The sequence below is a fragment of the Scleropages formosus genome, chromosome 21 (assembly GCF_900964775.1).
Source record: "Scleropages formosus chromosome 21, fSclFor1.1, whole genome shotgun sequence".
Taxonomy (NCBI): Eukaryota; Metazoa; Chordata; class Actinopteri; order Osteoglossiformes; family Osteoglossidae; genus Scleropages; species Scleropages formosus.
Genome location: NC_041826.1, coordinates 14,780,508 through 14,807,901, shown reverse-complemented (window position 1 = coordinate 14,807,901; position 27,394 = coordinate 14,780,508). Strand labels below are relative to the sequence as shown.

At 49.5% G+C, this 27,394-nt stretch overlaps 1 protein-coding gene across 1 annotated transcript in view; it reads right to left on the bottom strand.

Moving 5' to 3' along the window:
• pde3a (phosphodiesterase 3A, cGMP-inhibited) overlaps positions 1–27,394 on the bottom strand; it is a 73,269-nt gene that overhangs the window by 3,380 nt on the left and 42,495 nt on the right. The window contains exons 2-9 of the mRNA XM_018726209.2: positions 16,978–17,238; positions 11,896–12,053; positions 6,256–6,329; positions 4,694–4,875; positions 4,064–4,201; positions 2,253–2,364; positions 787–900; positions 164–363 (exon numbers count right to left, since the gene is read on the bottom strand). Coding sequence (XP_018581725.2) covers positions 164–363; positions 787–900; positions 2,253–2,364; positions 4,064–4,201; positions 4,694–4,875; positions 6,256–6,329; positions 11,896–12,053; positions 16,978–17,238 — 1,239 coding nt within the window. The remainder of the gene's footprint in view (positions 1–163; positions 364–786; positions 901–2,252; positions 2,365–4,063; positions 4,202–4,693; positions 4,876–6,255; positions 6,330–11,895; positions 12,054–16,977; positions 17,239–27,394) is intronic.

Sequence of the window (27,394 nt, the reverse complement as noted above, 5' to 3'; positions counted from 1 at the left end):
CACCGAACGCCACCTGGACGCCGAGTCACAAGAAGATTGATGTGAAGAGGTACTCCTGGGAAGCTCGTGCATTTCTTTGCAGTGCATCCAGGTTTAAAGGATTCTCTTTATAGGGGGGTACCTTGGACCACGGATTTCAATTAAGAGTTGACGGACTGGTCACCTGGGGCGCGCTGGTGGCCACCAGGAAGGCATTGGTCCTCCCTGGGTGGTCGTAGTCATGCATGGCGGCCGCCACGTACAGAGCCATGAGCTCGAGGGCCGGGATGAGACCCGACAAGCAGCCGTAGCCATCTTCTGAGACCGCGTACGTCTTGGAGACCAGAAAGCCCATGTGGCTGTGGGTGATACCGCTGTCCGAGTCTGCGGAGGAGGGAATACCGTAGTATCACAGAAGTAATGACATCAAGGCAGGGCCAAGCAGTGGGAAGGAAGCTGACCCCTCACTGCACAAACCCTTCGAATTCTCTTACGTGCTGCTCAAAGCACCGAGGAACTGTTTGCTGCTCAGGTCTAGGGGTGTGGGACACTGAAGCTCAGAACATAGGAAGTTGACCTGGTCATGCCTTCCTTTACTCTATATGGTTGCTCATATTTCTACGAACTCAGTAGGTTTTGAGCAAAAAAATGTGCAGCAAAGTGCGAGAACGCTGAGCCGTGGAGTGGAGCGTGTTGACCTGTCTGGACCATGTGTACGATGACTGTGCAGATATCTTTAATGGAGAGACGCTCAATCAAATTACTGACATGACCCTGACACCACCCCTCCCGGCACACATGGCTTACCAGAGTCACTGGCAGAACTGTGATCGTTGGCCAGGCTAGGTAGGCCAGGCACGGGCTGCGTGGTCAGGTACCAGACTGCGTGCAGCACGTCTGTGGCATGGATTCTGTTGTGATCTGGAGGAGAGGAGCGGAGAGGAGACACGTGGCATAAGACCTGGTGTAATGCAGGACTGGGCCACTAGATGGCAGCCATAGCTTCTGCTCAGGAGTACAGAGGCTCGACTTACAAACATCAGAGTTATGAATGATCGAACATACAAACATCTTCCGCTGATTAATTTATTTTTAATTGTGCTTTCTAAAATTTCTGTTGGTCGCAGAGTGAATGCAAACTGCGCATCTGCGGAGCCAGAGGAGGGTCGCAAAGCAGACAAGCGGAACAGGTGTGGGAAACCTCACTTTAGCGCAGTTTCACCATGTTTAAAGTTCTTTTTTTATTGTTGCTATACATCAGAGCAATGTAGCACACTGACAAGGGTCACTAGAGTCACAGTTCACCCGAAATTTACATATTTAGACTGCGGGAGGAAACTCACACGAACATGCAAGCTCCACACAGGCTGAGTGGGGATCGAACCCACAACCTGTTACACCATCCAGGTGCCGTGACACTCTAGCGCAATCCATTGCAACACGGAGCCACATTTACAGGGCAATTCATTCGGAAACACACTGAACAGCAGTGTGCGGAGACAACGCATTTTTATATCCTGTAATGTTAAATTTTAATTTTTAGCCTCATAAAAATTTTGATAGTTTCAGTTTAGCCTGAATTTAAAAAACAATAAAAATGAATCAAACATAAGAGTAAAAATTACACAGCAATTATGAAAAATTTACTGCAGGAGCCATTTCAATAGGAGGTAGTGCTGCCGGGTCATCGGCTCTGGGTTCAAATGCTGCTCAGCCTTTGGAGAGTTTTCATCTTGTCCATGTTCACAGGTGTGTGTGTGTGTGTGTGTGTGTGTTCCAACTCCACACCACCACAACCTTCGCTTCGACAAGCGGTTAACAAAAGGGAGCGTTCACATCCGAGATCTTTACGTAACCAATGAATAAATCAAACTTTTATGAACTCTGCATGAGTGTTAAAAGTGGTTTTGGAGTTACGAACAACACAAGCAGCAAACGAGCCTTCTGTCCCACTTGTGTCTTGAACTGAAGACGCGGCGTAACAGAAAGTGGTCACTAGCGGGCACCATTAGAGCTCAAACATCAGTTTTAAAAAAGAAAGCAGCGTTTGTCTACCAAGACTTAAAATTTAACCCGAGTTACATGTAAGAAGCAGCGATGACTGTGACAGTGTGACACTTATAGGAGGAAGAGGAGATGCTACAGGCTCCTTCGGCACATCCAGAGCACAACCATCACTTTCGATTTGTAGCACCGGAGCGGGACAAACAGCAGCCAGTCCCTGCCAGCGCGCCAAAAAGCGAACAGCAGGAGACGTCCCGGCCGTCACTCACATGGAATGTCTCTGTAGCCGCTCTCCAACGCGTGAAAGTAGTTCATGAACTCCCGCTTAGGGATCTTGAAGGTCTCGAAGAGGCCGGTGTCCTCAAAGAGTCTGTACGAGACCTGGAACGCAAGCGTCGACACGGGTCAGACTTCCCCAGCGGCGTCCTTTCCCCGATTCGCCGCGCTCCCGGCGCCGGCCTTCTGACCGAGCCTGCCCCCCCCCCCCGCCTGCTTCTTTAGTTTACTATGCCGTTGCCCGTGGCTTTACCACGCTGCCTGTCTCTATTAGGACATTTCACAGACAGATACACTTCAATCAAAGCAGCCTGCAAACCATGTTCTCCTTTATGCTCCGCATATTGTTTTGAAAAGGATTAGACGTTCGGCCTGCAGCGGCGCTGACGTCGAAAGCTATTTTTCGCGAGCAGCTCATTGACGGAATGCGGCGACTGACAGTTCATGCTGGAAACCAGCAGGGGTCGCTGTGACCTCGGCGCCCGCGTGTCGCTATCAAGGGCATTTCGTACCGCAATGCGCGGTCCTCCGCTATGCTGGCCTGCGCGTCTCGCAGCGGCGGCGACCCCGCAGCCGCCCGCCCCGTCCCGTCCCGGTGCCTTCTGGGCTATCAAAGCCGGGAAAAGGAGCGAACTTCACCGAGCCGGTCGCCCACAAGCATTCGCACCGGTGCCAGCACACCACGCTCACGCAGGCTCCGTCCGGCTCGGTATCACACTGCTACGGAACGAAGCTTGCGCACGCCTCGGCTCTGGGTGCGGCTTTCCGCCGCGGATGCTCGGAGACTCCGTCGAACGCCGTTCTGCACAAAGGCCCGAGACTGCGAGCTGTGACAGTTACTTTGGATAAAAGCCGCCGGTCGGAAAAATGAATAATGTAAGTCGTTCTGGAGGAGAGAGGAAGCCACAGGGACACGTGAAATTGCAAGGAGAAGCTCGGAGCCTCGGGTCCTGCGCGCTGCTGGGACGCGACGTGGGGGGGCGGGCACTGCACCGGGTCCAAGGAGCTCCGTCCGCTTAGGACACGTGATTCCTTACAGATCCTCTTCAGGAGGCCTGAGCACCGCGCTGCCAAAGTGCCGACCAAACAGCCACGTCGTGTCCTGTGAAACGTTTCCTGTTTTAGCGAACTGCTGAGAACTGTCAGACCGCGTAAGGGTCAAGGACAGCTCCGTGCGCTCGGGGTCCTCTCTTCCACATCCGCGGCTCGGGTTCGAGGCCAAACTTCTCGCGGTGGCGCACCCGCTGCCAAGTAGAGCTCAGCCTCCTCTCACCTTGGACTCAGGCTGGAAAGCAGGATTTCTGCACCCATCCGCTCCGCTCCCGAGTTACGAACATTACATAAGGAAAACAAGCAACGGAAGTTTCCCGATAAATCTCCTCGAACACATGAGACACCAGCATAACTGACTTGTTACAGGAGCGACGATGAAGCCCAGCCTGAGGTGCGGACAGGTACGGTGCCAGTGTAACGTGTGAGTACATGCGGGCAAAATGGGAAACGCTCGTCTGGGACAAGCTGGACAGACGAGTCAAAGCACACGACCCCCCTCCCCACCCCACCGCACCCCGAGTGTCCTTCATCCCTGGGAAAACACGATCCCCCTTTCCCTCATCAAACGTTTGCACCAAACACATTGAAAACAGGTTCCGGCAAGTGTACGCAAATCCTTAACCGGTACCGTACATTATTCATTCATCACTCATTAATTCTACATTGTTAATTTTAATATTAATGAGAAGGGTGACAGACCATCGCCCGCAAGCCAGATGGGCGGCACACGTGGAGGAGGCCCGGTGCTCACCTGGCTGAGGATGCGACCACACTTGCCGTGGGTCTTCTCCACCAGGCTGAAGATGGGGAAGTTCCAATCGTTGAGCTGGTTCATGAGGGGTTCGAGATCCTCCATGATCAGGGGCTCGGGAGCCAAGATGGGCTTGTCCTGCGGGACAGGGGGCCGCAGCCGACGGCTGTGAGTCAGGGACACGCTGAAGTTAACCTACCCCTCAGTGCTGCAGCCTGCAAACCAGGGTTCGGGGCCGCGTTCGTGTCCTGCAGACCGGGACGAGGACTGTAAGGGTAAGGATCCGAGAAGCACCAGTGGAACCCAAAATAAAAGACAGGTAGGCCAAGACTGACCGAAGTGAGTCTTCGTTCACCTCAGCGCCCATGGAAGGAAGCGGCAGGCAGCGCAGCCATAAGCGCTGCTGCCTTCACATCTGGAGGTTGTAGGTTTGAATCCCACCTCCTGAACACTGGCTCTATGTGTTTTTGTAAAATGTATGCCCTATGGCATTTTGGGTCACAGAGTTTAAGCTCTGAGTTGGCAACAGCGTCTCATGTACAGAGGAGGTGTGAGGCAGCTCTTACGTTTATATACAGCACACCGACGAGCTGGTAAGAGAAGCCACATTTGGGTGCGGCAAAAAGGTACCTCAGGGGGTATCAGGGGATGCAGGAGGATACTGTCTGAGCGGTGGCTTCTGCAGGCCTCGTGTGGGTCCGTGGGCTTCGCGTTGGCCTCGGCCTCCTCCTCGTTCTGTGTAACGTCGCTGCTGTCACTGTGGTTGGTCTCATGGGTGCTCTCGTAGTCCGACGATGCCACGGCCGCGTCGTCTGCGGGTAAGAGGGCGGCATGAGAACGAGGCCGGGGCACGCGCGCACAGTTACCGCCTCGCCGCTTCCTCCAGCTTCAGGTCTCGACCGCAGGATGGCGAGGATCTTGGAGCGAATGAGTTACTGGGCGAATCCCTGTGCTGGGGGCCGCGCCTGGGAGCAGCGCAGTGGCCGTGGCGAGCGAGAAGCACTCTTGGACCTGGAGCTTTAGTTGAGGTAGATGAAGAATTTGTTCGGGTTGCCAGCCAATGATCACGCGGTTACCTCCAAAAAAATGCATCGGAGAGCAGGTCTCACGGGCTGCTCTGACGCTCTTCTGGCGCTCACACTCTTACACTGTAACCCGCTCCACTCTTTGAAACGTTTCTCAGCTCTGTGGTGTTGGGGCTGCTAAGACTTAGAAAAGCAGTATGACATATATTGATGATCTGAAGGTCACTTCAGCTGCCTTGTCCCACACTTTAAATAAACAGGTCATACAGTATGATTAACATGAGATTGACAGACAGACACACACACACACACACAGGTCATTCACATGGTCTGGACAACCACTGGACCTCAGAAATGCTCAACTTTGCAAACCCCTTCCAAACCCTTTTTTTGCCTCTGCCGAGGTGCAAAATCAAAAGCACAAAGGTGATTCCGATGCGGTGGATTGACCTCCCTCTGTCACTCAGAGCTGCTGAATCCTTCTCAACGTTCAAGAAGGGTCTCAAAACGCATTTCTTTCAGACACTTCTCCCCTGATCTCCTATGTCCACAATAAATGTGTACTATGCTATCTGTTCAATAATTTTTTAAAAACCCTACATGCAGCTACTCATGTCATTTTGACTGGTTTACAAAGTATTACGCGACAAATTCACTGTATTTAAAAATCACGTCTGCATCATTTACATTCATTCATTTAGCTGACACTTTTCTCCAAAGGACTTACAATGTTAATCTACTGACAATCATTTACCCATTTATACAGGTGGGTAACTTTACTGGATCAATTTTAGGGTAAGTACCTTGCTCAAAGGTACTACAGCCAGAGATGAGATTCAAATCTGTAACCTTTGGGTCCAAAGGCTCTAACCACTATACTACCAGCTGCCTATTTGGATCTGCATCCAAATCTCTCCTTCCGTTGGTGTAATGTGCTTTTTGCATTATTCGCTGAGATGTAAGTAAGTCGCTTTGGAGGAAAGCATCGGACAAATGAATAAAAATAAATGCAAACCCTGCAACCGCATCTTTCTGATAAGCGATATCTATTGCAAGAAACCATTTACTTTGGACTCATCTTCTGTTCTGAAGTGGCCATATGAACATTACGCTGAGCACGCCGCGCACACCTGGCACAGGTGAGGAAGGAAAAGAGACTCGGCTCACCATTGCGGCGCATTCTGTCTCCTCTGTCCATCGATCCCCCGCCATGGCTGAGTTTAATGACAGGCCTTCCACAGCTGTGAAACAGAGAGGGGTCGAAGGTCAGCCTTCACACAAATGCATATCGATATCTTGCCGTTCCATGCAAGAAGCACTGAGCTTTTTCACACGCGTCTCTTTCAGAGGAGGACGTTTTAGGGCGCAAGTCTCAAACAGGAGCATATAGCGGGGAGACGAATGAGGGGCGCCCCCTAGTGCCAGTGTGTGGGAAGAGCAGTGTTTCCAGGGACCGAAGAGCTCAGAGTCCCCAAGGTGGTTTTGTCCTCGGAGCAGGACACGGAAAGGTAGGGAGCAGGACAAGTGAGGCGAGGTTTCTTAGTAAGAGGAAACCTTTTGGGCACAGTTACATCATGAGGGAAAGATCAACAGGGAGCACAGTGCCTCGGGGTATAAGCCATTCATGTGGCAGCAGAAACGAGCAGCCTGTGCATAGTTTGCTTTAACTCATCTGCGCACAAACATCACATCAGTTTAGGTCAATAAAGCAGCGCGGGTGGAAACTCTGTAGGCGGCGGCAGCAGAAACATGGATGGTCTTGCAGTGGATTTCCCAAATCATCTCCAGCAAAATCGAGAGCGCGCGCTATTCGGTATGTGTGTTTGGTGAGCCGCCGCTGTGTAACTCCTCAGATGATACCTTAAACATTACTACTATTATTTTTTTAAAAAAATGTCTATTAGTTTTAATTATGCACTGTGGCGACTCCATTGTTTGGGCCCCCTGAGACTGGTTTGAACCAGGTTGTAGCAAAGGCATCCCAGAGGATGAAGAAAGACCAAGTTAACCTCATGCCTTTATTTATGAAAGGGTTTATCAAAAACACATGAAAAACTCAAGAAGAAGGCAAGACATTTCCAGACTAATAATTACTGAGCCATGAATAGGAGCAAACGGTCATGATCAAAACCGAATCTGTAAACTTGACTTAGGTTTTAAGCCAATCATTGTGATTAACCTTTATCTGGATGATATTAAAACACTAGGGTCATACACTGCGCTCACTTATACAGCTGGGTATTCTTCCTGGAGCAATTTTTACGGTAAGTACCTCATTCAAGGGTACTACAGCAGGAACACTGATCCAAACCCATGACCCTCCAATGGAAAGGCAGTGCCTCGAACCAACGTGCTGCCTGATGCCCCCCACCGAAATGCCTAATCGTTGCATACTCCGTAGCTCCTGGTCAGTAAAGACATCGGGGGGACACGGGACATGACGTCAGCATCAACAATCATACAGAAATAATGTGTGCAATGCTATGCGAAGAGCCCCGGGCTCATGCGCTTACCGCGGTGGGTTGGGGTAGCTTGTCTTGTAAAGCCCCCCTATGACACTTGGGGTGCTTAACTTGTGGGGATTAATGAAGGTGTCACAGGGACACAGTAAAGGAGGAAATACTGCTGGCCAGAGGGACCTCCTCTCGCTCGGCACAGACCGGCCCCGTGTCTTCATTCAGATCCTGTCATCCTAATGGGTTTGCTCTTACTCTTCAGAAGGGCACCTCACACATCAGATACCACGGGAGAAGAAGAGGTGAGACTGGCCAGAGGCTGCCATGGGGGCCAACAGCCTGCATCCACCATGGCGAGCCCCTCCCCGGTCCCATCACCTTGTTCTGGCCTTCTGGGTTCTCGGATAAACATTCCGCACTCAGCTGACTCCCGTTCGAACGTTCAAACCCGACAGCGAACGACGAGCCGCTTACAACGACGTAACTTATACAGCGGGACATTCGTACCGTATTGACTCAGGTTATTTACCTCGGTCAAAGACGATACAGCAGCAGAAGGATTTGAACCAGCAACCATCCTAATACACGGCAACAGCCCTAACCACTGCAGGACCCCAAAATGCAGATACAGTTTTGAAGGCTGGCGAGAACAGACAAGAGTGTGTGCATTCGCGCACGCGCGCACACATACACACACACACACAATTTTGAACACAGAAGTATTATCAAGGGCCGGATTTTGCAGTTTGACTTTTTTCATCAAAATTCATTTTTACGTTGCTTCGGGACACCGAATGCTGCCTAGGAGAGCTGCTGCAACCACTGCTATAACGCAGGGCTTGTGAGTTCCATGCCTTCCTTCATCTGCCACAGCCAAGACAGATGTGCTGAGGCCTTCGAGGGCTGCAGAAATATTACTAGAAATTAGGGTCATTACTGCGTGATGGGAAACATAAAAATGGGCCCTGCCATTTCTCAGAAGTTCCCCTCGTTCGGCTTATCGTAACGTTGCGCAGCCCACGCCGCGTTACGCTTTTCGGTATTAATTCGCCACGGAAGCTTCTAGGCTGGAACTCGCAAGAAGAGGACGCATAAGTGCCGAGTCAGGGCCCAAACGAACGGCGCCCCGATCCATGGTAAACAGCCAGAGCGCTGCACCCCTGAGCAGAGCGCCTCGCCCCACGGGCCCTGATGCTGAACGGACACCCTGGCGGTTCTCCACACGCTGCCCCGCAACCGATAAGGCGTCCGGCGTTTAAGCTGTTCCACTCGCGTTGTGCTACGATGCATATATACCGTGTGTCACTTTCCTTGAGTGGAAAAAATGGAACAGAAAAGGAAAAAAATATGCTTAATACGCAGAACTTACAGTTGGTAAAGCGCAAACTTTTAAAGAAGAATCACTATTTTACAGTAAATAATAAACAAGATTTCGGGATGCAGGCAGTGCAGAGGTCTGCGCCGTCACCTTGCACTCTAAGGACCCAGGTACGAGTCCTCCTACCCTTTCTAGTACCCTTGATCAAGGTACAGTACTTACCTGGAATTAAAACTGTAAAAATGGCGGTAAAACACTGTAAGCTGCTTTGTAGGAAAATGTCGGCCATGCAAATAAATTTACCAGATGTTCCATTCCCTGCTGTAGAGCCACCGAGCAAGGTACTTACCCTGAACTGACGCAGTAAAAACTAGGCAGCTGTACGAATGGTCAGGTAATTGAAAGAAGCTGAGTAAAAAAACGTTTTCATTTGCATTGGCGAAAAGCACCAGATAAATGAACGGATAATAAAAAGAACACACACATTCTAGGCCGCACGGACTGCCTCCACTGTAAATGAAATTAATTCTAATTGTACTTCTGAACCGGGGGTGCGGTGGCGCAGTGGGTTGGACCGGGTCCTGCTCTCCGGTGGGTCTGGGGTTCGAGTCCCGCTTGGGGTGCCTTGCGATGGACTGGCGTCCCGTCCTGGGTGTGTCCCCTGCCCCCCGTGTGTGTGTGTGTGTGCTTCTGAACCACCTCACACAAGATTTCAGTCAACCACGACCGCTGCGACATGAGCTGACGAACCGGGCTCTGCGCTGCGCCGCACTTACTGCGGTAAAACGGTGTAGGCTGCGTAAGAGTTGAACCCGCATGCCTGATTTGGGGCCGCGTTCCTGTTCAGATCAATAGCGCCTAAGCCCTCCTCCCGTTTCCTCTCCCGTGGACGCAGTCGCCGCGATTCGGCCAATCATAGCGCGGCTGCGGACGGAAGCCCAAACGAAGCGAGCGGCTCGCCCACGAACGTACGCGTGAACAAGACAGGAGAGCGCGTGTAGTAATCCGCCGATGTCGCACCTGAGGCCACGGCGCTGCCTCGTCTTCGATGCTTTCGGCGCTCGTGGTCCGGCGCCGCCTCCGACCGAACGGAATCGTTCCCGAAAGGGCCGTTAGAGCGGAACTCTGCAGCCGAGGTTCCGAGAAGGGCCGAAACACACGTGCCGGCCGCGGACCCAGCGCCACGGGTGCAGATGTTTAAGACATTAAGTGAGGTCTGCGCAGACACTGCGGGACTCGTCGTCCCACCTGGAAACGGAGGAGTGTTCCGCTACTGCAGCCGCTGCGGTTTCCCTCCGGCCGGAGCCTAAATAAATAGGAGCCGTGTCAACAGAGGGCTTCCGCCGAGGCGCTGTGATGAGACGCAGGGACAGTGTCTGTTTTGGACTATTGTGTCTCTAGGAGACGGGTTGTGGGGGACCGGAGCATTACTATTAGAGATGGTTATCCCAAACCGTCGTCACGAGGTGTAATAAAACTCGGTCTCGCGGCGAGGGGAATAGAAATATTTCTACGGATTTGTATAAAATATGAATTAAAAAAAAAAAACGGCAGTCGTCCGTATATGGAGAATAAAGAGTCCTAAACAAACAGCAGGCAAAGCCTTTCTGGGGATGGAGCTGCGTACTCTCGTTTCAAGCCCACCCCCACCGACACCCCTCGAAAAGCATCAGATTTAGAGGTGGGTCACCAAGAAGGAGTTTACCCTGGCTCCCACTGCCAGGAAGCATCGCTATTTACGAAGTAGGGGAAGTCGGCGCCAAGGACAACTTTCATGTCCGTGTCGTAAAACGAGAGGGGGAGACGGAGCAGCTGTCCTCGCGGTCCACGGCGCAGCCTTACGCAGCCGCTTTCGGCCTCTTATCAGCTCTTTTGGAGACGCTGTAGTCTTGGGCTGGGGGTCAGATCGTAAACCATTTCATATTTACAGTCGCTTTTCTGCCTGTAGGCCGTATTTCATGGTAATTAGATTAAGTCTTGGAATTAGAGTGCAGTTGCAACAGGATACTCTCAAGCATTTACGGTTAGAGTTGTAGTCGTTAAAATTTATCGCACCGAACCCTAAAAGGCCGCTCAGACGTTCGTCTGCGGAATGATTTATTCTGCGCAACATACAGCAGCTGTTGTATAGCATGCGTACAGCACCCTGAGCTGGGAACAGTGTTTATCGGGGGAGCGAGCCGGTACGAACGTGTGCGCTTTGTAAAAGCACGCAGTTAAATTCACAGCGAGGGACCCTTGGGCAGAGTGCACGGGTATCCGCGGCTTCTCGAAAAGGACGCCGCAGAATCATCCGGAATAACTCGGTGCACAAACTCGTGGGTTTCCTGAGATTTGAAGGCCGTGCGAAAAAGCCTCCTAATCTGCTCTGGGGAAATATTCTCTTTTACAGATAAGAGCAGAGAGAATGAATGAAGCAAACCTGCTTGTTGAAGTACTATCAATGACAAGCACAGGTCAGCTAAGGAAAAGCGTAAACTGGAAGAATTCATCAACTTTTTGGGACTTCGGAAATGAGATGCGTGAGCAGCCGCAGCGTCGGGAGCTAAACTGCTATTAGCGCATACGAACATGGATATCACAATGACGTGCGCACATGTGCGTAGGGCTCATGCGCACTCCTGGAGTGGATGGAAGATGCATTTTGGGGACTTGGCCCGTGCTGCGAGCCACCTCGGTGCGGGAAGCCGCCTGCCAGTTGACGTTTCGTTTTTCGCTGTACCTTATCGAGGCTCCATATGGGCTCCAGCAAGGAGTGCCTGGGTTTCTGACCATGTGTCACCCCAACCTCCACTGATCCAAGGCTCCTCTTACAGGTGTGTGGCCAAAGCTAAATTGAAAGCCTCGCCCCGCAAAGACCCCACCCCGGTGCAAAGCCAGAGAGAATCCGAGACAGTGCTTTGTCTCCCTCATATCGAGCAGCCAGCTCGCGAATGGCGCGAGGGCTCGAGCTTATGGTCCACAAGTGAGTCCAGTGAGCTTTTGGTCCCTTGAGAGGGTACGAGAAAGAAAGGAAGCATCGAGCGGCATTACCTGCAGGTGGGAATGTCGTGGTAGGCCTTGATGCTAGCGCTGCGGTCGCGGCGCACGGGGCCGGGCTCAATGGTAGGCAGTCCCGTGGCGGAGGTGGTGGTGGTCCACGTGGAAGAGACTCTCCTCAGCAGCCCGGGGGGCAGGCTCCGTCTCAGGCGCTGCAGAGCACACAGACCGAATACGGTCACGCATCCCGGCTCAGTCACGCAAACCACGGCGCCGTCGGACAGCCCGGCGCGTTCGCGGTATCCGGAACGCCGTGCTCAATCTCGCTGCTTTCCAAAGTATGACAAAGTGAGAGTGAGGAGGGGAAGCGCCTCCATGCAGGGTACTGTCCTGTAACACTGAACACAATGTGTGCCTGTCCCTTAGTGTGTGACAGGAGATGGAGACAGAGAAGGTGCCCGTTACTGGTTTTTCCAATCACCAGCGCATGAAATCTGCCAACCCTACATGGAAAAGCAAATGTGTCACATTTAAATGGTGTTTTAGCACAGTGATGAGGTGCTTCTTCTTGGTAAAGACACTACTACTCCTTACACATCAAACATACTCGAAATAACCTGTATGCATGGAAGAGCAATGACATTATGTGAAGTGAAGCTTCGGTTCTTCCGTTCCACAGGTACGGATACACCGAGTGCACTCAGGGATCACGGTACGCTGTTCAAAACGCACATTTTCCTGCATTTAGCTGCCTCTTGTTGTTAGTGAAACAACAGGCACACCATGTTATGTCTATTTCGGTCCATTCATATGCCTGTATCACCTTGAAGAACCTGAATTAAATTCCCATTTTGTGTAAAGTCAGCCAAGTAACAACCAATAGGAGATTTCTGATTGTTAGCAGACTGATTGATGATGACACCATGCACCGCAGAGGTCTTCAAAGAGACAATCGGGATCTACGCGAGACCTCAAAATAAACTACAGATGCTCCCAACTACAGTAGTGCATTAATATTTAAGAGTGATTCTTGTCCTGTGGAAATTACGGGCGGAGCAAGGAGAAGCGGTGGAGGCAGCCATCCGTCCTCAGTCGCAGTCGTCATCGTTCTAATGCGTCATCATATCCTGTCTGCAATGGGGGAGGAGAGAGTGGTGCCTGGCCATTCCAGATGTGTCACGGATCCGGAAATCACTGCTGTACGTCCATTTCCCAAACTAGTCTTCGTGGGTGGACACAAAGATCTTGGGTCTAAAATGTGGTCAGAATGTCAAGTGTTAAATTTCTGTTTCATCTCTTTCCATGGGACCTCTTTGGTCAGCGGTGGAGGCTCATCTTTAGGGTTGGGAGTACTGTGATTAGGACACACCTGGCTGAGGAGATAGGGTTGCTCCTTGAATACCTCATGGCTTTGCCTGTCCAGGGCTTGATCAAACCAGGGCTACCACCTTCAGCTCATCGTAAAAGGCACCCATTGGTCCATTTTTAGCCACTTTTAATGGGAACAGATTCACAGAGTAGGTATACCCACAAGTCACAGGCTGTAAGGTGGAGTGGCGCACCTCCATTGTTATTATTAGCTGACACCTGTTTAAAACACCCTACAATGTGTACTGTACACAACTGGGTAATTGTTACTGGTGTAAGTACCTTGCTCAAGAACACGACAGCAGAAGCAGGGATTTGAAGCTGGATCCTTTGATCGGAAGACGATGGTGCCAACGTCTACGAAAGCTGCTGTCCAGGAGAAAGTGCTGACTGAAACAACCCACACCAATAAACAGGACTGTTGGCTGTGCCTCTATGCCACCAGCTGAAAAGAACTGGATGAGTTTTCTCCTAATCTGTGTTGAATACCTCCCACCACAGATGGCTGTCACCATGCTTATTCAGCAGGCATCTGTTGAGAGTAAATAGATTCACTATCTGATCTGATTGAGTTAAACTTTAGTCATAAGTACTTATTATGTAGAATTTTTTCTTTCTATGCATTGCAATAAAGTACAGAACTGACCCATCAGCTCTTACTAGGAATCGCATTATGGAAGCATCAAGTCTAAAAGAGTGAAAACCATGCATGCCAGTCAATGCACTTTTAGAAAATGCTGCCTCAGTGTTTTTCCACAGGCCGCTAACCTCCAACTAGCTGCCCTTTTTCATTCTACCTTCCTCCAGTTATTCATGCCTCCGTTCCCTCCCCAGAGAGAAGAAATCTAATTAACTGGACTTGAATGTTCACTGTAGTTTTTCTTGGGTCTCGTTACGCAGTCTCAGGTCTACCAGACACAGCAAAAATACATTTGAAAATGGAGCTGCAGTTGGTCAAAAATCACATTCCTGACACCGGTTTCGCCACATTTAGGCCTGGAATTAATTTGGTGAAGAAACAATGTACAAAGTTGGAGCAAAGCACCTTAACTAGGTCAGGACTACTCGACTAATCGATGATCCAGCCTCGCTATCTTACATTAATGTTACGCGTCTTTCTTTGACCTCTTTAACATCCTGTGTTTTGAGACCAAAGACTCCACACTGGAGTCTTTACTAACCTTTCACACATTTTGCCCAGACCCTGTCCTGTTGACACAGCTGTGAAAATGAAAGAGAAACTTCAACCAAGGCACCAAAATGCTCTCAGATTTTCCCCTCGGTCAAACTGGAAAAATGGCTTCTTTCAGCAGGAGAGCCACGCAGCCAACGGGGACGTGCTGTCAGATAAGCGGGAGGGTGGACGGGTGGGCAAAAGTGTGGCGCTTCACGAGCTGCGAGATAACCCCTCTGGCAGTCTTGTTAGCAAAATGTGTCGCTGACATTGGGGTGAGCCTCAAGTCGGTAGCTTCGCGTCCCAGGTACGCGAAAGTAGGACCCTGTTGCGAAGAACGGGCCGCCGTCCTGGAACAGACGGCGCCATCCTGGGAAGTCAAGCACGCCACACGAGGATACCCGTCCAACACCGGTGCTGACAGAAGAGATGCGTTGATCCAGGATATGCACAAAGACATTGCCTAAATGTGACCTGTTTGCCGGGGTGACCGTCTCTTCCGCTCACGTGCTCCACAACGTGTCGGAGGGTAGCGGTGGACTCTGGAGGACACTGGCGGGAATTCCTGCCACATGCAACATGAGAAATTCAGTAAGGCTGTGTTAACCTCACCATATGCCAAAGTGCCGATGCTGGGTTGGAACAGTCTCTTTTGCCTCCAGCAGTTCAGTCTTAGTCCATCCATCCACTTATCGACAAAAACCACTCGCCCTGAGCAGGGGTCTAACCCGGCAACAGAGAGCGCAAGGCCGAAGGGGGAGGGGGACACACCCAGGACAGGACAGCACTCTGTTGCAAGGCACCCCAAGCAGGGCTTGAACCCCAGACTCACCACACAGGAGGCTCTGGCTGAACCCACTGCAGCCCCACATCCCCACAGTCTTAGCTACTATGTCCAAATCCCATTAAAATGGACACAGTTGCTTCAGTGGTTTATATTAATTTTCATTACCCAAGATTGGAAGGCAGTTTCCCTTTATTAATTAATCTATAATACTGAACGGCTCATCATTATTATTACAATGATTGTTATTATAATTACTGCATGTGTAGTTGCACTTGTTCAGCTCTTTCCAAGATGCGATGAGCTGAACTATAATTGAGAAAACCACACGATGGCTTCGGTGTCCTGCTAGTCAGTTGCGGAGGGGTGCGCAAAATCCAAGTTCTGTCCTTGTAAATGCCTCATAAACTGATGCAGGGCTATTAAATGAAAGCCCTCATAAAGCTGAAATCTCAAAAGGATCTTTTATAAAAAAAAAAACAAAGGCAACTGGACTTGCATGAATTTTCTTGAAACCATTTCACCACTCATCCAAATTGCTTCTTCAGTTCTAAAAAGACTGGTGGGGAGTTCCGGTTTTAAACTTGGAACATCTATGGGTGGAGCCCATTTGAGACTCACATGACTGGGGTCTGTTAACAACCCAATAATCACCTGCCAATTGGGGGATGTTATTGAAATTAACCTGGGTGGTGTCCTATTTTCTACAATTAGCAGTACTTAACGACTCATTAATGGCCCGAGCCACCAGACCCAAGGTGTAAATGGGTAGGAAACTTTTTGGGGACAGAGTCTCAAATGGGCTCCACCCATAGACGTTCCAAGTTTAAAACCGGAACTCCCCACCAGTCATTTTAGAACAGAAGAAGCCACTTGGATGAGTGGTGAAATGGTTTCAAGAAAATTCACGCAAGTCCAGTTGCCTTTGTTCTTTTAGCTTTGTTTTTTTTTTAGATGCCATGACCTGGATAACTGAAAATCTTCACAGACATCTCAAAAGGATGTATCTCGACGTACGGCTGTATCTAACAGAAGTGCCGAAAAATATCCCTGCCACCTTAACCTACCAAAAGGCAGGTCTTAGAGTGTAAAAGAAAGGTTGGATAAACACTCCTTTGTTAACAGCATTTGTTGGATCATAATGCCATCAACCCCAAGAACACATTTCGCCCTGACAGAAAGAGGGAGGCCACAGCCCAAGGATCTCATACATTCAAACAGGTCCACATGTGTGCAGGTTAACAGATGAATCTCCTCTAACCAAATATATCCAAACAACAATGCATTTTACACTCCATCTTGGGAGGGGTTGGAGTCCCTACCGCAGAAGGGGACCAGAGGCTGAGCGATGCGACCAGATGTGATCCTGCACTCTGTCAGTCTCCGCTCGGATGCAGAATTATCATTTATGATGGCACAGTTCAGCAGAGTCCACACGTACAGCATTCAATTTAAGCCACTGAACACGATTCCAACGTCAGGATGTTGCAGCGGCTGTACTGATGTGCCCCCGAGGAGGGAACTCCAGTTGTTGACTTATTCCAATGGATACATGGAGGAGATAGTGAAACTATTTAAAGAACCTCCTACCTTTGTGTGGCATTTCCCAAACTCACAGCCTCTCTGGTAAAAACATAGCAGCCTGGACACCACAGCCAAAATCCTACTTTGCCAGCACAGCGTCTTGCTTTACACTCTTTGCTCTACTCAGCAGACATGAGAGGAGATAAACCAACGAAGTAAGCTGACAAAGAGGTATGATGACGATGCTGACCGCCCGTGTTCCCATCATACCAAACGAGAGCATTACCTTGGGGATAGCCAGCTTCTCACCCCGCTCGATGACCTCCTCGGAGTCGGAGCAAGTGGAGGCTTCGCTGAAGGGGCCCGCTGGGATGGCGCGGGGCCGGTGCAGGGGCTGGAAAGTGAGCTGGGCGCTGAGCAGGTTGCTAACAGCACGGAGTGAGCTGCAGGTGTGCGGGGGCAGGGAAGGGTCCGCCAGCAGGTCGGTGATGAGCCCATGGGCCTCGCCCATCACCGCAATGTCCACTGTCACACTGGTGCCCGACAACTGAAGGAGAAAGAGAGGGAGAGAGAGAGAGTGTGTCTGTGTGTGTGGACTAGGTTCACCTCCACATGGGAGAAGAGGATGCGATGAGTGGAGCACACGGTTCACGTGTGTCACTATCACCATAATCAAGAGAGTCGGAAGAATGGAAGAGAGAGACGGGGGGAATGAGGGCAAGAGAGAATCTCCTCCGCAGCCCATCTCAAATTTAACAAGGTCTGACGCAAAGGGTGTTAAGAGATTTAAAGAGACAGGAAAAAAATAGATGAGGCTGGCAGAGCGCGCGCGTGCGTGCGTATGTGCGTTTGTGTGTCTGCTGGAGCGAAGAAGCATGTGTATTTCGGACCGGTTTGGACTAGTTGCAGTGCTGCTTCTGCACCCACAGTTGCCCAGATGCGAACCCCATAACATCGCGTTGACGGGCAGCAGCTGGCACACGGTAGCGGAAGCATATGCCCATTTCCTTATTCATGATGAGCACTCCGCCGTTTCCACACGGCGAGCTTATGCTCCACACAAGCATCAGACGTGGAAGCCAGGCATTCTGTATCGAGACAACGTCCAACTTGAAGCAGTCTGGACACTGGATTTTCACACCCAGCTACCTAAAGCACATTGATGGAGTGATGCACAACATACAGGTGAAAGTCAGCGTTCCAAAAGGTTCTTTGTTGCCATTGCATCTAAAAAGACATGGTTATTTAGGCAACCAGCAAGCTTTTGTTCTGCAGAGGGGAGGAAGTAGCAGACTGGTGACTGTGGGACTAGGGCATAGACATCATCCCGTCTGGTTCAGAGACCATTGAGGTGATGCCGGCAGAAACAGGAAGTCCACATGGCTCAGCATCTCCCTGCAGCCTTGTCACCCCGTCAATATTTAATAGCGTGCCTCCTCCTATTTCTCACCACGTGAACTGGGGCAGCAGTGTTGCAGTAAGAGGTGCTGCCTTCTGCTCCAGGGATCTGGGTTCCATTCCCTCCTTCTGCAGTGGCACCCTACCTTGATCCGGCTCCTCACCCGCAAGGGTTTCAGTTAAGCAGCTACCAAGCTGTACGAACGGGTAAATCACTGCATGTCACTCTGAACAAGAGCATCAACGGAACGTAGGAACACAAACACTGTAAATTTGTGCATTATGGAGTCAACAGGGATGCTCCTGGGACATGAACTGTTACTGGGTTCTTCCTTAACCAGGACATTACCACATCTGCTGCAAAATTAAGTTACGAAATGACCCGCACAAGCAGTTTTTTCACCTCTACAACCTGAATACGCACCTTATGTAATGACTTAGGTAACTGGCCCCCCAGCAGCTCCTACTCATCTGCCGGTGACATCAGCTCCCCAGCATCACTTTTACTACAGGGGCCTCAGCATCCAGACCAAGAACACTCATAGGAGACCTTCATTAAAAGCACCTTTTCCAAGACAAAGTGTAGTGTGTGGGTCTGCTCCATCTGCCAGGGCATCTGCTCTCCACTGCCCTCCTCACACACACTTTCCCTGCATTGGTACATGCGCTGCAGCTCTTTCGGTAGCAACGGTGGCACTCGACAGGACATACCCGGTGTTAACTGAGCAGCAGGTAGTGCAGCGATTAGAGCTGCTGCTTTTCGACAACAACAGGAGGAGAGATTTGGATGCAGACACATGATTCTACAGTACAGCCCATTTGTCACATACCATGGCATAAACCATTTTCCTTCACACGAGTCACTGAAAAGAGGCTTTTTTTAAAATTATTATGGAATAGATAATAATGTACACATTTATCGAGGACATAGAAGATCAGGAGAGGTCAGTCCTAAAGAGATGTATTTTTAATGTTGAGGGGGTTCAGCAGATCTGAGAGAGAGGGGGGAGGTCAATCCACCACACTGGAGTCCTTTGTGCTGTTGATTTTGCACGTCTTGTGTGAGGGACCAAGCAGGCAGAGGTAGAAGAGCATAGCAGTCTGGTTGGGCTGTAGAGAGCAATCAGGTCTTGTAGATAAACAGGGAGGAGATCCATTGATGGTTTTGTAGGCTGTAACCAGAGCCCTGAAACTGATGAGGGCAGCTAGAGGCAGTCAATGGATGAGGGACAAAAAAGAACACAGCAGTGAGTATGGTGTACCGTGCTCTGAGCTAGGGTCCCATCACCTGGTGTGGTTGCAGGAACACTGGAGTGCGAAGAAGGTGGCGAAGGTGTCCCTCTGTGACCAGCAGGAGGTGTTCGCGGCCACCGGTCAGCAGCCCTGCTTCACTTCATCTGGACAATCTGATCTGGCAGAGCAACTAATGAGAGTAAAGTGTTTCCATCTATTGTCCGGAGAAACCCGAGAGGTAGAGCTAAAAGTGTATCTGGGAATCACGGCACTGCGCATAATGCATCCACATACCGCAACCCCAGACCTCTCGACGTAGGGCAATTTGTCCTTTCTGGACTGTGCGCGTCACGAAAATTGAATGCCGTAAGCGAACAAGGCAGCTGGTGGTGAGATAATTACACTATTACACCACACATTACATCCTCCTGCGAACCGCGATGACTCACGCAGGCCAAGGGAGCAAGGGCACCGGAGCTCGGCCGACCACACCCACCATTAGGGGTAGCCTTCCTGCACCGCTTTGGCTGCGACGCTGCGCAGGAAGCGGTTATTTTCCGAGAGTGGCGCGCAGCAGCGGCAGCAGGGCCGCTGAAACACTGGGTCATTATGTGCTGTAGCCAATATGGTCATTAGCGCCCCTGGCCGGCGAGCGCAGCTCCACCCTGCGCGTGAGTGAGAGAGCTGCGGCTCACGAGCTAAAAAAGGCGCCGCAGATGGCACGGCGATCAAAGCGGTGAAGGACGAGCAGAAGCGAGTTCGCAGACCTGTGACCGAGAGCGTAGTGTTTCTAGACCCTCCGGCTGGAACCCTGGCTCGAGCGGCTTCGACGAAAGCGTCCAGCTGCGCCAAACAGGGTGAAGGTGTGAAATATCACTCTCGAGGAGCGCTGCATGGTCACGCCAGGAAAACGTCTCCTCGGCTCAAACCTCATCCTACGATTCTCAGGAAAGCCGTGACTCGGTGGGGACGGGGGTGTCAAGAATGGCCTATGACTATCTGAAAGCCTGCAGTGACTTGATTTTTGCTCTGGTTTACTCCCGAACTCCTCATCTACACAAACACAGACACACACACACAGCAGACACGTGCAGAGCCATCACCGTCAACTGCCACTGGAAGGGCCTCAGCTGAAATCCTCTCTCTGCTGTAGTTCCACTGACCAAGGTACTTACCCTAATTTAACAGAGTAAAAATGCCCCATTGTATAAACGTCTAAATTATCCCGAGTATCTTAGAAGTGATCAGGCACTGACAGTTTCACTTTTTTGTACTTTTTCACTTTCGGGTTATTTATAAGTTTTAGTTCAAGCACAACTAAGCACTGCATAAATCAGAGTGCCACACACGTCTTTTCCAGATGTGGAGCCAATTATTCGTTCGACCGCCTCTTTGGTTTACTACACCGCTGTAAGCAAATGCAAACAAGCGTTCGTAGCGAAGAGGCCTCCTGGAACCCCGAGGGCATGCGCTCTATTCAGAACAAACGCGCAAAGAAAGTCGGTCAAAATCGACAAGGACAAACCTCGAGAAGGCCCGACCGCGGGGTTCCCACGGAATCGGAGCACCACGCTGCCGCTGCGCTGCGCTCTGGAGGGAGATGCGGAGGTGGAAAACGAGGCTGAACTTGGGAGGTGACTCCAGAGAAGTCACGCTGCACCAGAACTGTGACGTCCTGCATGTCTGTGCCAGCCGACCGCCACTGACCAACAGTTGGTTTGAACTTTCAGCTGAACAGGACGGTGCAGAATCGGTGATTTCTGGGCTGCAGATCTTGTTCGCCAACGCAGAGCACAGTAACGGATGTACGCATGTTCTCACACGCGCACAGACTGGCATCGCATGTGCGCTCCCGCAAAGGCACGAATGTTGTGATATCATTGTGGAGATCTCCCACCGAAACAAATGATTCCTATCTATACCCTAATAAAACTCAATTTCTGAAAGGTGGACGAGAAGCAAAAAGTTAAAAAAAAGGAGATTTTTCTCACGATGTCCTCACTATGTCAGAGTTTAATTTACTTATGTTGGTTAACAACCGAATATAACCAATAAATGGATAACAAACGGTCGATTTTTACCGCACGCACACACACACGCGCATGCACGCGCACACGTCTTCCTTGCTCCCGCTGATTGTTTATGGTCAGCCAGCGTCTACATCACAGGGATCCATCTGTGCTTGTTTGACTTTCCAGAGATGAGCTCTGAACAAAGATCGTCTTGCACGTGGCCGTGCTCGTCAAATCCCAGACAAAACAGCGGAAGGAAAAAGTGCCCCGACCAGCACCCTGCTGTGGGTTTCAGGTTGATCACACACAGCACTGCTTGTTCTGGAAGTTTTCAAACATACAAAATCCACCTAAGTGTCCTTGCCTTTCTGTGGAACTGCTTCCTTACCCGGGCTTAGAGTTCCAAGTCTTCTGCGTTTCTTTACGTCTCGGGTTTCAGACTTGCGCTGTATTGTCCCCTGACGCCCTCGGCATTTAAGACAGGTCTCAAAACATATCTCTTTCAGACCAGTTTCCCTCTTGATCTCCTAACAGCTCCATAAATTTGCATCACGCAATCTGCCATGATCATCTTTGTATTTCTGATTCGACTCTCAAGTCTATTGGCAGCTACTTGAATAACGAGTGCCAGCAAAAATGACAGTATCCAACAAACTTTGCTTTGTTTCGATAATTGCGGCTCCCTGTCTAAAGCTCTTTGTCTGAAAAACACACCGTACACCCTTTTGTACATTGTGCACCGATCTGAAGAAAAGCATCCGTAGATGTGGATTCGTGGCTAATTTAAACGCCATCGAAATCGGAAAAAAGGGCGGTTTTATTTTTGGCTCAATAATTTTTCATTGTTTAAAATTAACTCGGATATAATACAGTCCTTGACAAACCCCAACAGAATTACCTATTCAGTCAAAAAATGTTTCCTGGAATAAGAGCCACAAAGTTATTTTAATATTAAATCAGCAAAGGCGAGCGCAATGTTTGCCCTAGCACATCAATATTTTTCGGTGAGAAAAAAGGTTACGCAGATGGCATTGATTACAGTTGCTCTAGCGTTTATTCGAAAGGAAGCTCGAGGCAATTCGTAATTTGGTAACAATAACAAAGACAGAACCGTAATGTGAGTCACAGCGTTATAATGAAGTGCTGGGTGCCAGAAACTATTTTTATGAGCCCTCCATTTGTCATTATTTGGATTTGCATAGAACTGAACCCAATTTCCCATGATCAAAATCCTTCAGCTCGGTCCATGGCCCTTCAACAAACAGCCGCAACGATTACAGCACCATTTCCCACACTTTCGTGGAGCGCCATCGGATCCGCACTCGGTGTTTTATTCTGAAAAAAATTAACCTTACATAAAAGCGCATACTGTTAGTGTACTGACCTGGAAACTAATATATCTGTCACATCAAATACTGCAAAGGTCGTGCAAAACAGAGCAGCAATAAATGTGTTACTAACTATTTATGTAAACGGTGAAAACAAGAAGCTGCAAGAATAGCTGCAAAGTAGCATCCGGGGAAGCCTAGAGATCGCGTTGCACGGAAAACACAGCTGTATTGAATATTTCTAACAATGAAAGCATCTAGAGCAGACTGCCAATAGCACTGCAGTCATGCTGGAATTACTGACGGGGCATGTCAAATGGTAATGATTCACTGAGCGGATGAGTCCGTGTTTCGAGGCTCAGCGTTCCCGAGCTGGCCTCCCATCTGTCCTTCGCCCCGCGGCCTGTCCCATGTCCTTGCTCCGCCTTGCGCCCATTAGACGGCCCGCAACGGGAAGCTACCTATAAATCTCTGCTTTCTTACACTTTCATTTATTCATTCGGCAGACGCTTTTCTCCAAAGCGACTTGGGATGAACACTGCGCGGCAGTATTTAGCCCAGAGCAACGGGGATCGCGACCGCGCCGAGTGCCTCGAGATCGCTTCGGCACCCCACCCGCAAACGCATATTGCGTAGGATAGGACAGCTACTTTACTAATTCCTGCAGAGAAATTCACAACCGCACCACCTTAACGCACGACACGCAACTAACGCGCGACAAGAGACGACCGCCCTTTTCGGTGACGCGGGGCAACCGAGCTACTCTAAGGTCCAAGACACTCCCCTGCTTTGCATGCAGCTGTGCAGCGCTTTTGCTGAAATTACAAAGTCGACACGTGTCGCTTGACTGACAGTTGAGTATTTCGCTGGCGCAACTGAGCCGAAGTTCCTTTTCCAGGGTACAAGAGCAAGAAGCTCGAAGGAGCACCTGAAACCCACCGCCTTTTGTTTAGATTTTATTTTCCACTCGCTAGTCGTACACACGCACGCAGGCCATCACCGAAGCACGCAGATGTGCAGCCATGCGGCGCAGGGCCAGCAGACCGAGATAAAGCACAGTGCATTATGGGTCCGCTGCGTCAGCCAGCCATTAGTCGTCGTGCGCTGCTTTGAGCAGCGTCATTACTGTGATTACCGTACTCCACGAAGGCCGGAAACGGCCGAGCACCAAGCCACCGCACACGACACCGCGCAACTGCACTTTTACAGTTTCCTGTAAACCGTGAGGAACAAATGAAGAACCGGACTCAATTTAACCTTCGGAAAAAATGTTGAATGTTGTTCTGAAATACTTGGTTTTCGGTGCCGAAGCACAGAGGGGTATTTACCACGCTTTCCCAGCATTCGGGTCACATTAACCTAGCTATCTGGGTTAAGTGGGCAGGAAGCTCCCTGGTCTCCGGCCTTCCTGTGAGAGGTGGCCGCTCTCCAAGGCGGTGCTCCTCCGTGGCGAAATGAAAAGTGTCATTCGGAAACATAAGACAAGAACAAAAACCTTCGGTCATGTTTCGCCTGCAGGCTTTCGCTCATCGTGACTGTACAGGCATCCCTCGGTTTACAAACTCCCTTTATCCGAAATGCTGGTGTAACCGCTCTTGGCTTTTGGTTCCCAATTTTCAATTTACGGAAAACAATATAAGTGAAATGACATTTCTTCCACGCGTGTCCACTAAATGATGAAAAGTTGCGCAAATGAAGCGGAAGTGCAGTAACGTACATTGCGCCTGAATCTCCCGTTTCTTGGCGTCTTGGGAAAGCGAGAGTGCTGTTTTAAGAGAATGGGACATTATGGGAAGTATATGAAAGTCCACGGACGTGTCCGTCGTCCACATTGCGTGCGTTGCTTAACTGAACGATTGTGGCGACAGCAATTGGCAAGAAATGTGTAGCTGATGGTTTTCAGTATGTATGTGCTTTTTAGCAGCAGAGCGCAGGTACAGAAAGTTGTTGACAATAAATGCAACACGTTCAGTGGATCCCTGCTTGGTTTATTGCTTATCCTGAGAACTGATCAATTTAAAAATAAAGTAGGAATTACACTGGAGGAGTACCTCCAGAGGGGGGTGCAGTGGTGCAGTGGGTTTGACTGGGTCCTGCTCTCGGGTGGGTCTGGGGTTCGAGTCCCGCTTGGGGTGCCTTGCGATGGACTGGTGTCCCGTCCTGGGTGCGTCCCCTCCCCCTACAGCTTCATGCCCCGCGTTGCCGGGTTAGGCTCTGGCTCCCCGCGACCCTGCATGGGACAAGCGGTTTCAGATTGTGTATGTGTGTGTGAGAGTACCTCCAGAAAACTATCCTGGGTTTTCCAAGCACGGTCTGGAAGAGGACAGCAAAAGTAAGAGGAGTAAAGCAGTTTTTGAATGTTTTCAGAGATGCACGTCGCTTCGGAGGACAGAATCTGCTAAATAAAGAAATATAAATGCAAATCTGAGTGTTTTATATTGTGCAGAAATCTTGAGTTGATTTAGGTCATATAGGTGTTTTACAGTTTTCTGTTGATGTTTGGAAAATTGATTTGGGGTTTTCAAATGGGCTATGAACACATTATTGTTTTTCCCATTTAAGATAATGGGAAATAGGATTTGTATTTGTATTTGATTTGTATTTGAAATTATGATATCTGCGCTATTTTAAGGAAATTATTAATTTAGTAAATGGAGGGACGCCTGTATTTGGTGGGATATTGTAAGCGGAGCTTCCGAATGAAATTCTGCTGTGCTCACGCAAATCCCAAAGTCACAAAATGACAGGAGCGATAGAAACCCAACAACTCATACAGATCTAATACACGGACAGTTCAATAGTACCTTTGAAGATCCAGAGCTGACAAGAAAACGATTCCAGGACGTGAGCAGATAGAATGAAAATGAATAGATGAAAAGAACCAAACATGACAATACAAAAAAATTCCATTACGCCAAGGGAAAACATGGCCACATGGACTGAGGTTGCCTAGAGTTGCGGAGGGATCAGGAGAATTGTGGTGGAACTCCTCCTCCGGGTTCAAGCTTTCAGTGAGTAAACAGTAACACACAGCAGGGCTATAGAAGGGACATTCTTCGGACACGTACAGTATAACCTCACGGTGACATCTAATATATGCTGAGGGACTTTGAGGTTTCTCTGTCTACATATTAGCCTGGGCATCAGTTCAACCAGATCACGTTACCATACACTTAAACTGCTCTATGGGAGCCTGCACTGCTGGTAGCTCATCTCCGTAGGATGATAATGACAAAAAATTACCAGATGTATCATGTATCTTTTCTCATGCCTTCTGACACGGCCTGTCAACTCTTCGAGGAACCTTAAAGACACAAGCAGTCTACATATAGACCGCTGGTTTGTCCTCTGTATTCAGCTCTGTGTTTTGTTTGTCTCACCACAGTTTGACAGCCTTAAATCATTTATTTCAATGAGGTGTTGAGTCAACTTTATGTGATACTTTCCTTCAACTCCACAGAAAAAGAAACATGGAATTCAATATTCCCATAGATGGTCATTTCCCCAAATGTGTAGTATTCTCTGATTTTCAGTAATCTTAACCTCTCCTCTATCTTAAGGGGAAACGGTTGGGGCTGTCGAGGAGGATATAATATTCGGAACACAAGGTTCCAAAACCAATGTATTTTCAAGCTGAACAGAAATATTTATGTAACTCTTTTCATATGTAACTTTCCTTTAGATCTGCAGGTTAAAAGATCGACCGCAATCTGTGGTGGGGAAATCGACGGCGCTAATGTGTGCTTGTTGGCAAATACTGCCCTGGACCAATCAATACATCCTCAAAGTGCACAACTTCTATAAAGCCTACATGATTTATGCGCTCAACCCTGGCGTGCAGCATGGGATGTTCCTCAGAGACGGAGCTTTACTCCATGCAAGAACACATCACAGAAAGCCAAAAGGAGCCTCACGTTGCAAAATCTCACTCGTTCGGGCCCTCTGTGAGACATGTTCTGTGCAAGCAAATCACAGATAACACGTACGACCGGCAACGCGCCAACTGGACATATGCGTTTGGCAATCAAGAGCCAGATGCTTATTAGAACATGAAATATAACTGAAACACAACCAATGCACACCTGAGGAACAAGCCAGCGAGAGAATAGCTGTTCAGGACAGGCTGTCCAACCTAGTGGATTGCTGCAGGGTCTGGAAGCTTTCTTTTCCAAGGTCTAATGGATCATCAGATGACTTGCGGAAGCCAGCTTGCAGATAGGAGGATGACACTGCCCACACAGCCCAGCTTGAGGGAACACACACCAAAGGTCGGAGCAGCGGAAGGTTTTATGCTGAAAGTCACCAATCCAAGAACACAAGAGGCCAATGGAGGGTCAGCAGCCAGATATAGTAAACACCTCTTTCGGGTACAGTGGACAGAACATAAACAGTCTAACAACCAGAGTATCTATCCATCCATTATGAACGACTGCGTGTCCTCCTACAACAAGTACGTCACACACTCACTCTCACATGTACACACACAAGTTAAAAAACCAAGTGAGACATGCACACACCATGTATTTTTCTCTCGAATAAACACACAGACACTGTAGATAGAGAGTTAGATACAAAGGCAGACATTTATTCATGTAGCTGATGCTTTTTTCCCCAAAGCAACTTACAATGTGAAGGTACTTACAATTATTTACACATTTGTACAGCTGAGTAATTTTACTGGAGCAATTTAGGGTAAGTACCTTGATCAAACGTAGTACAGCCAGAGGTGGGA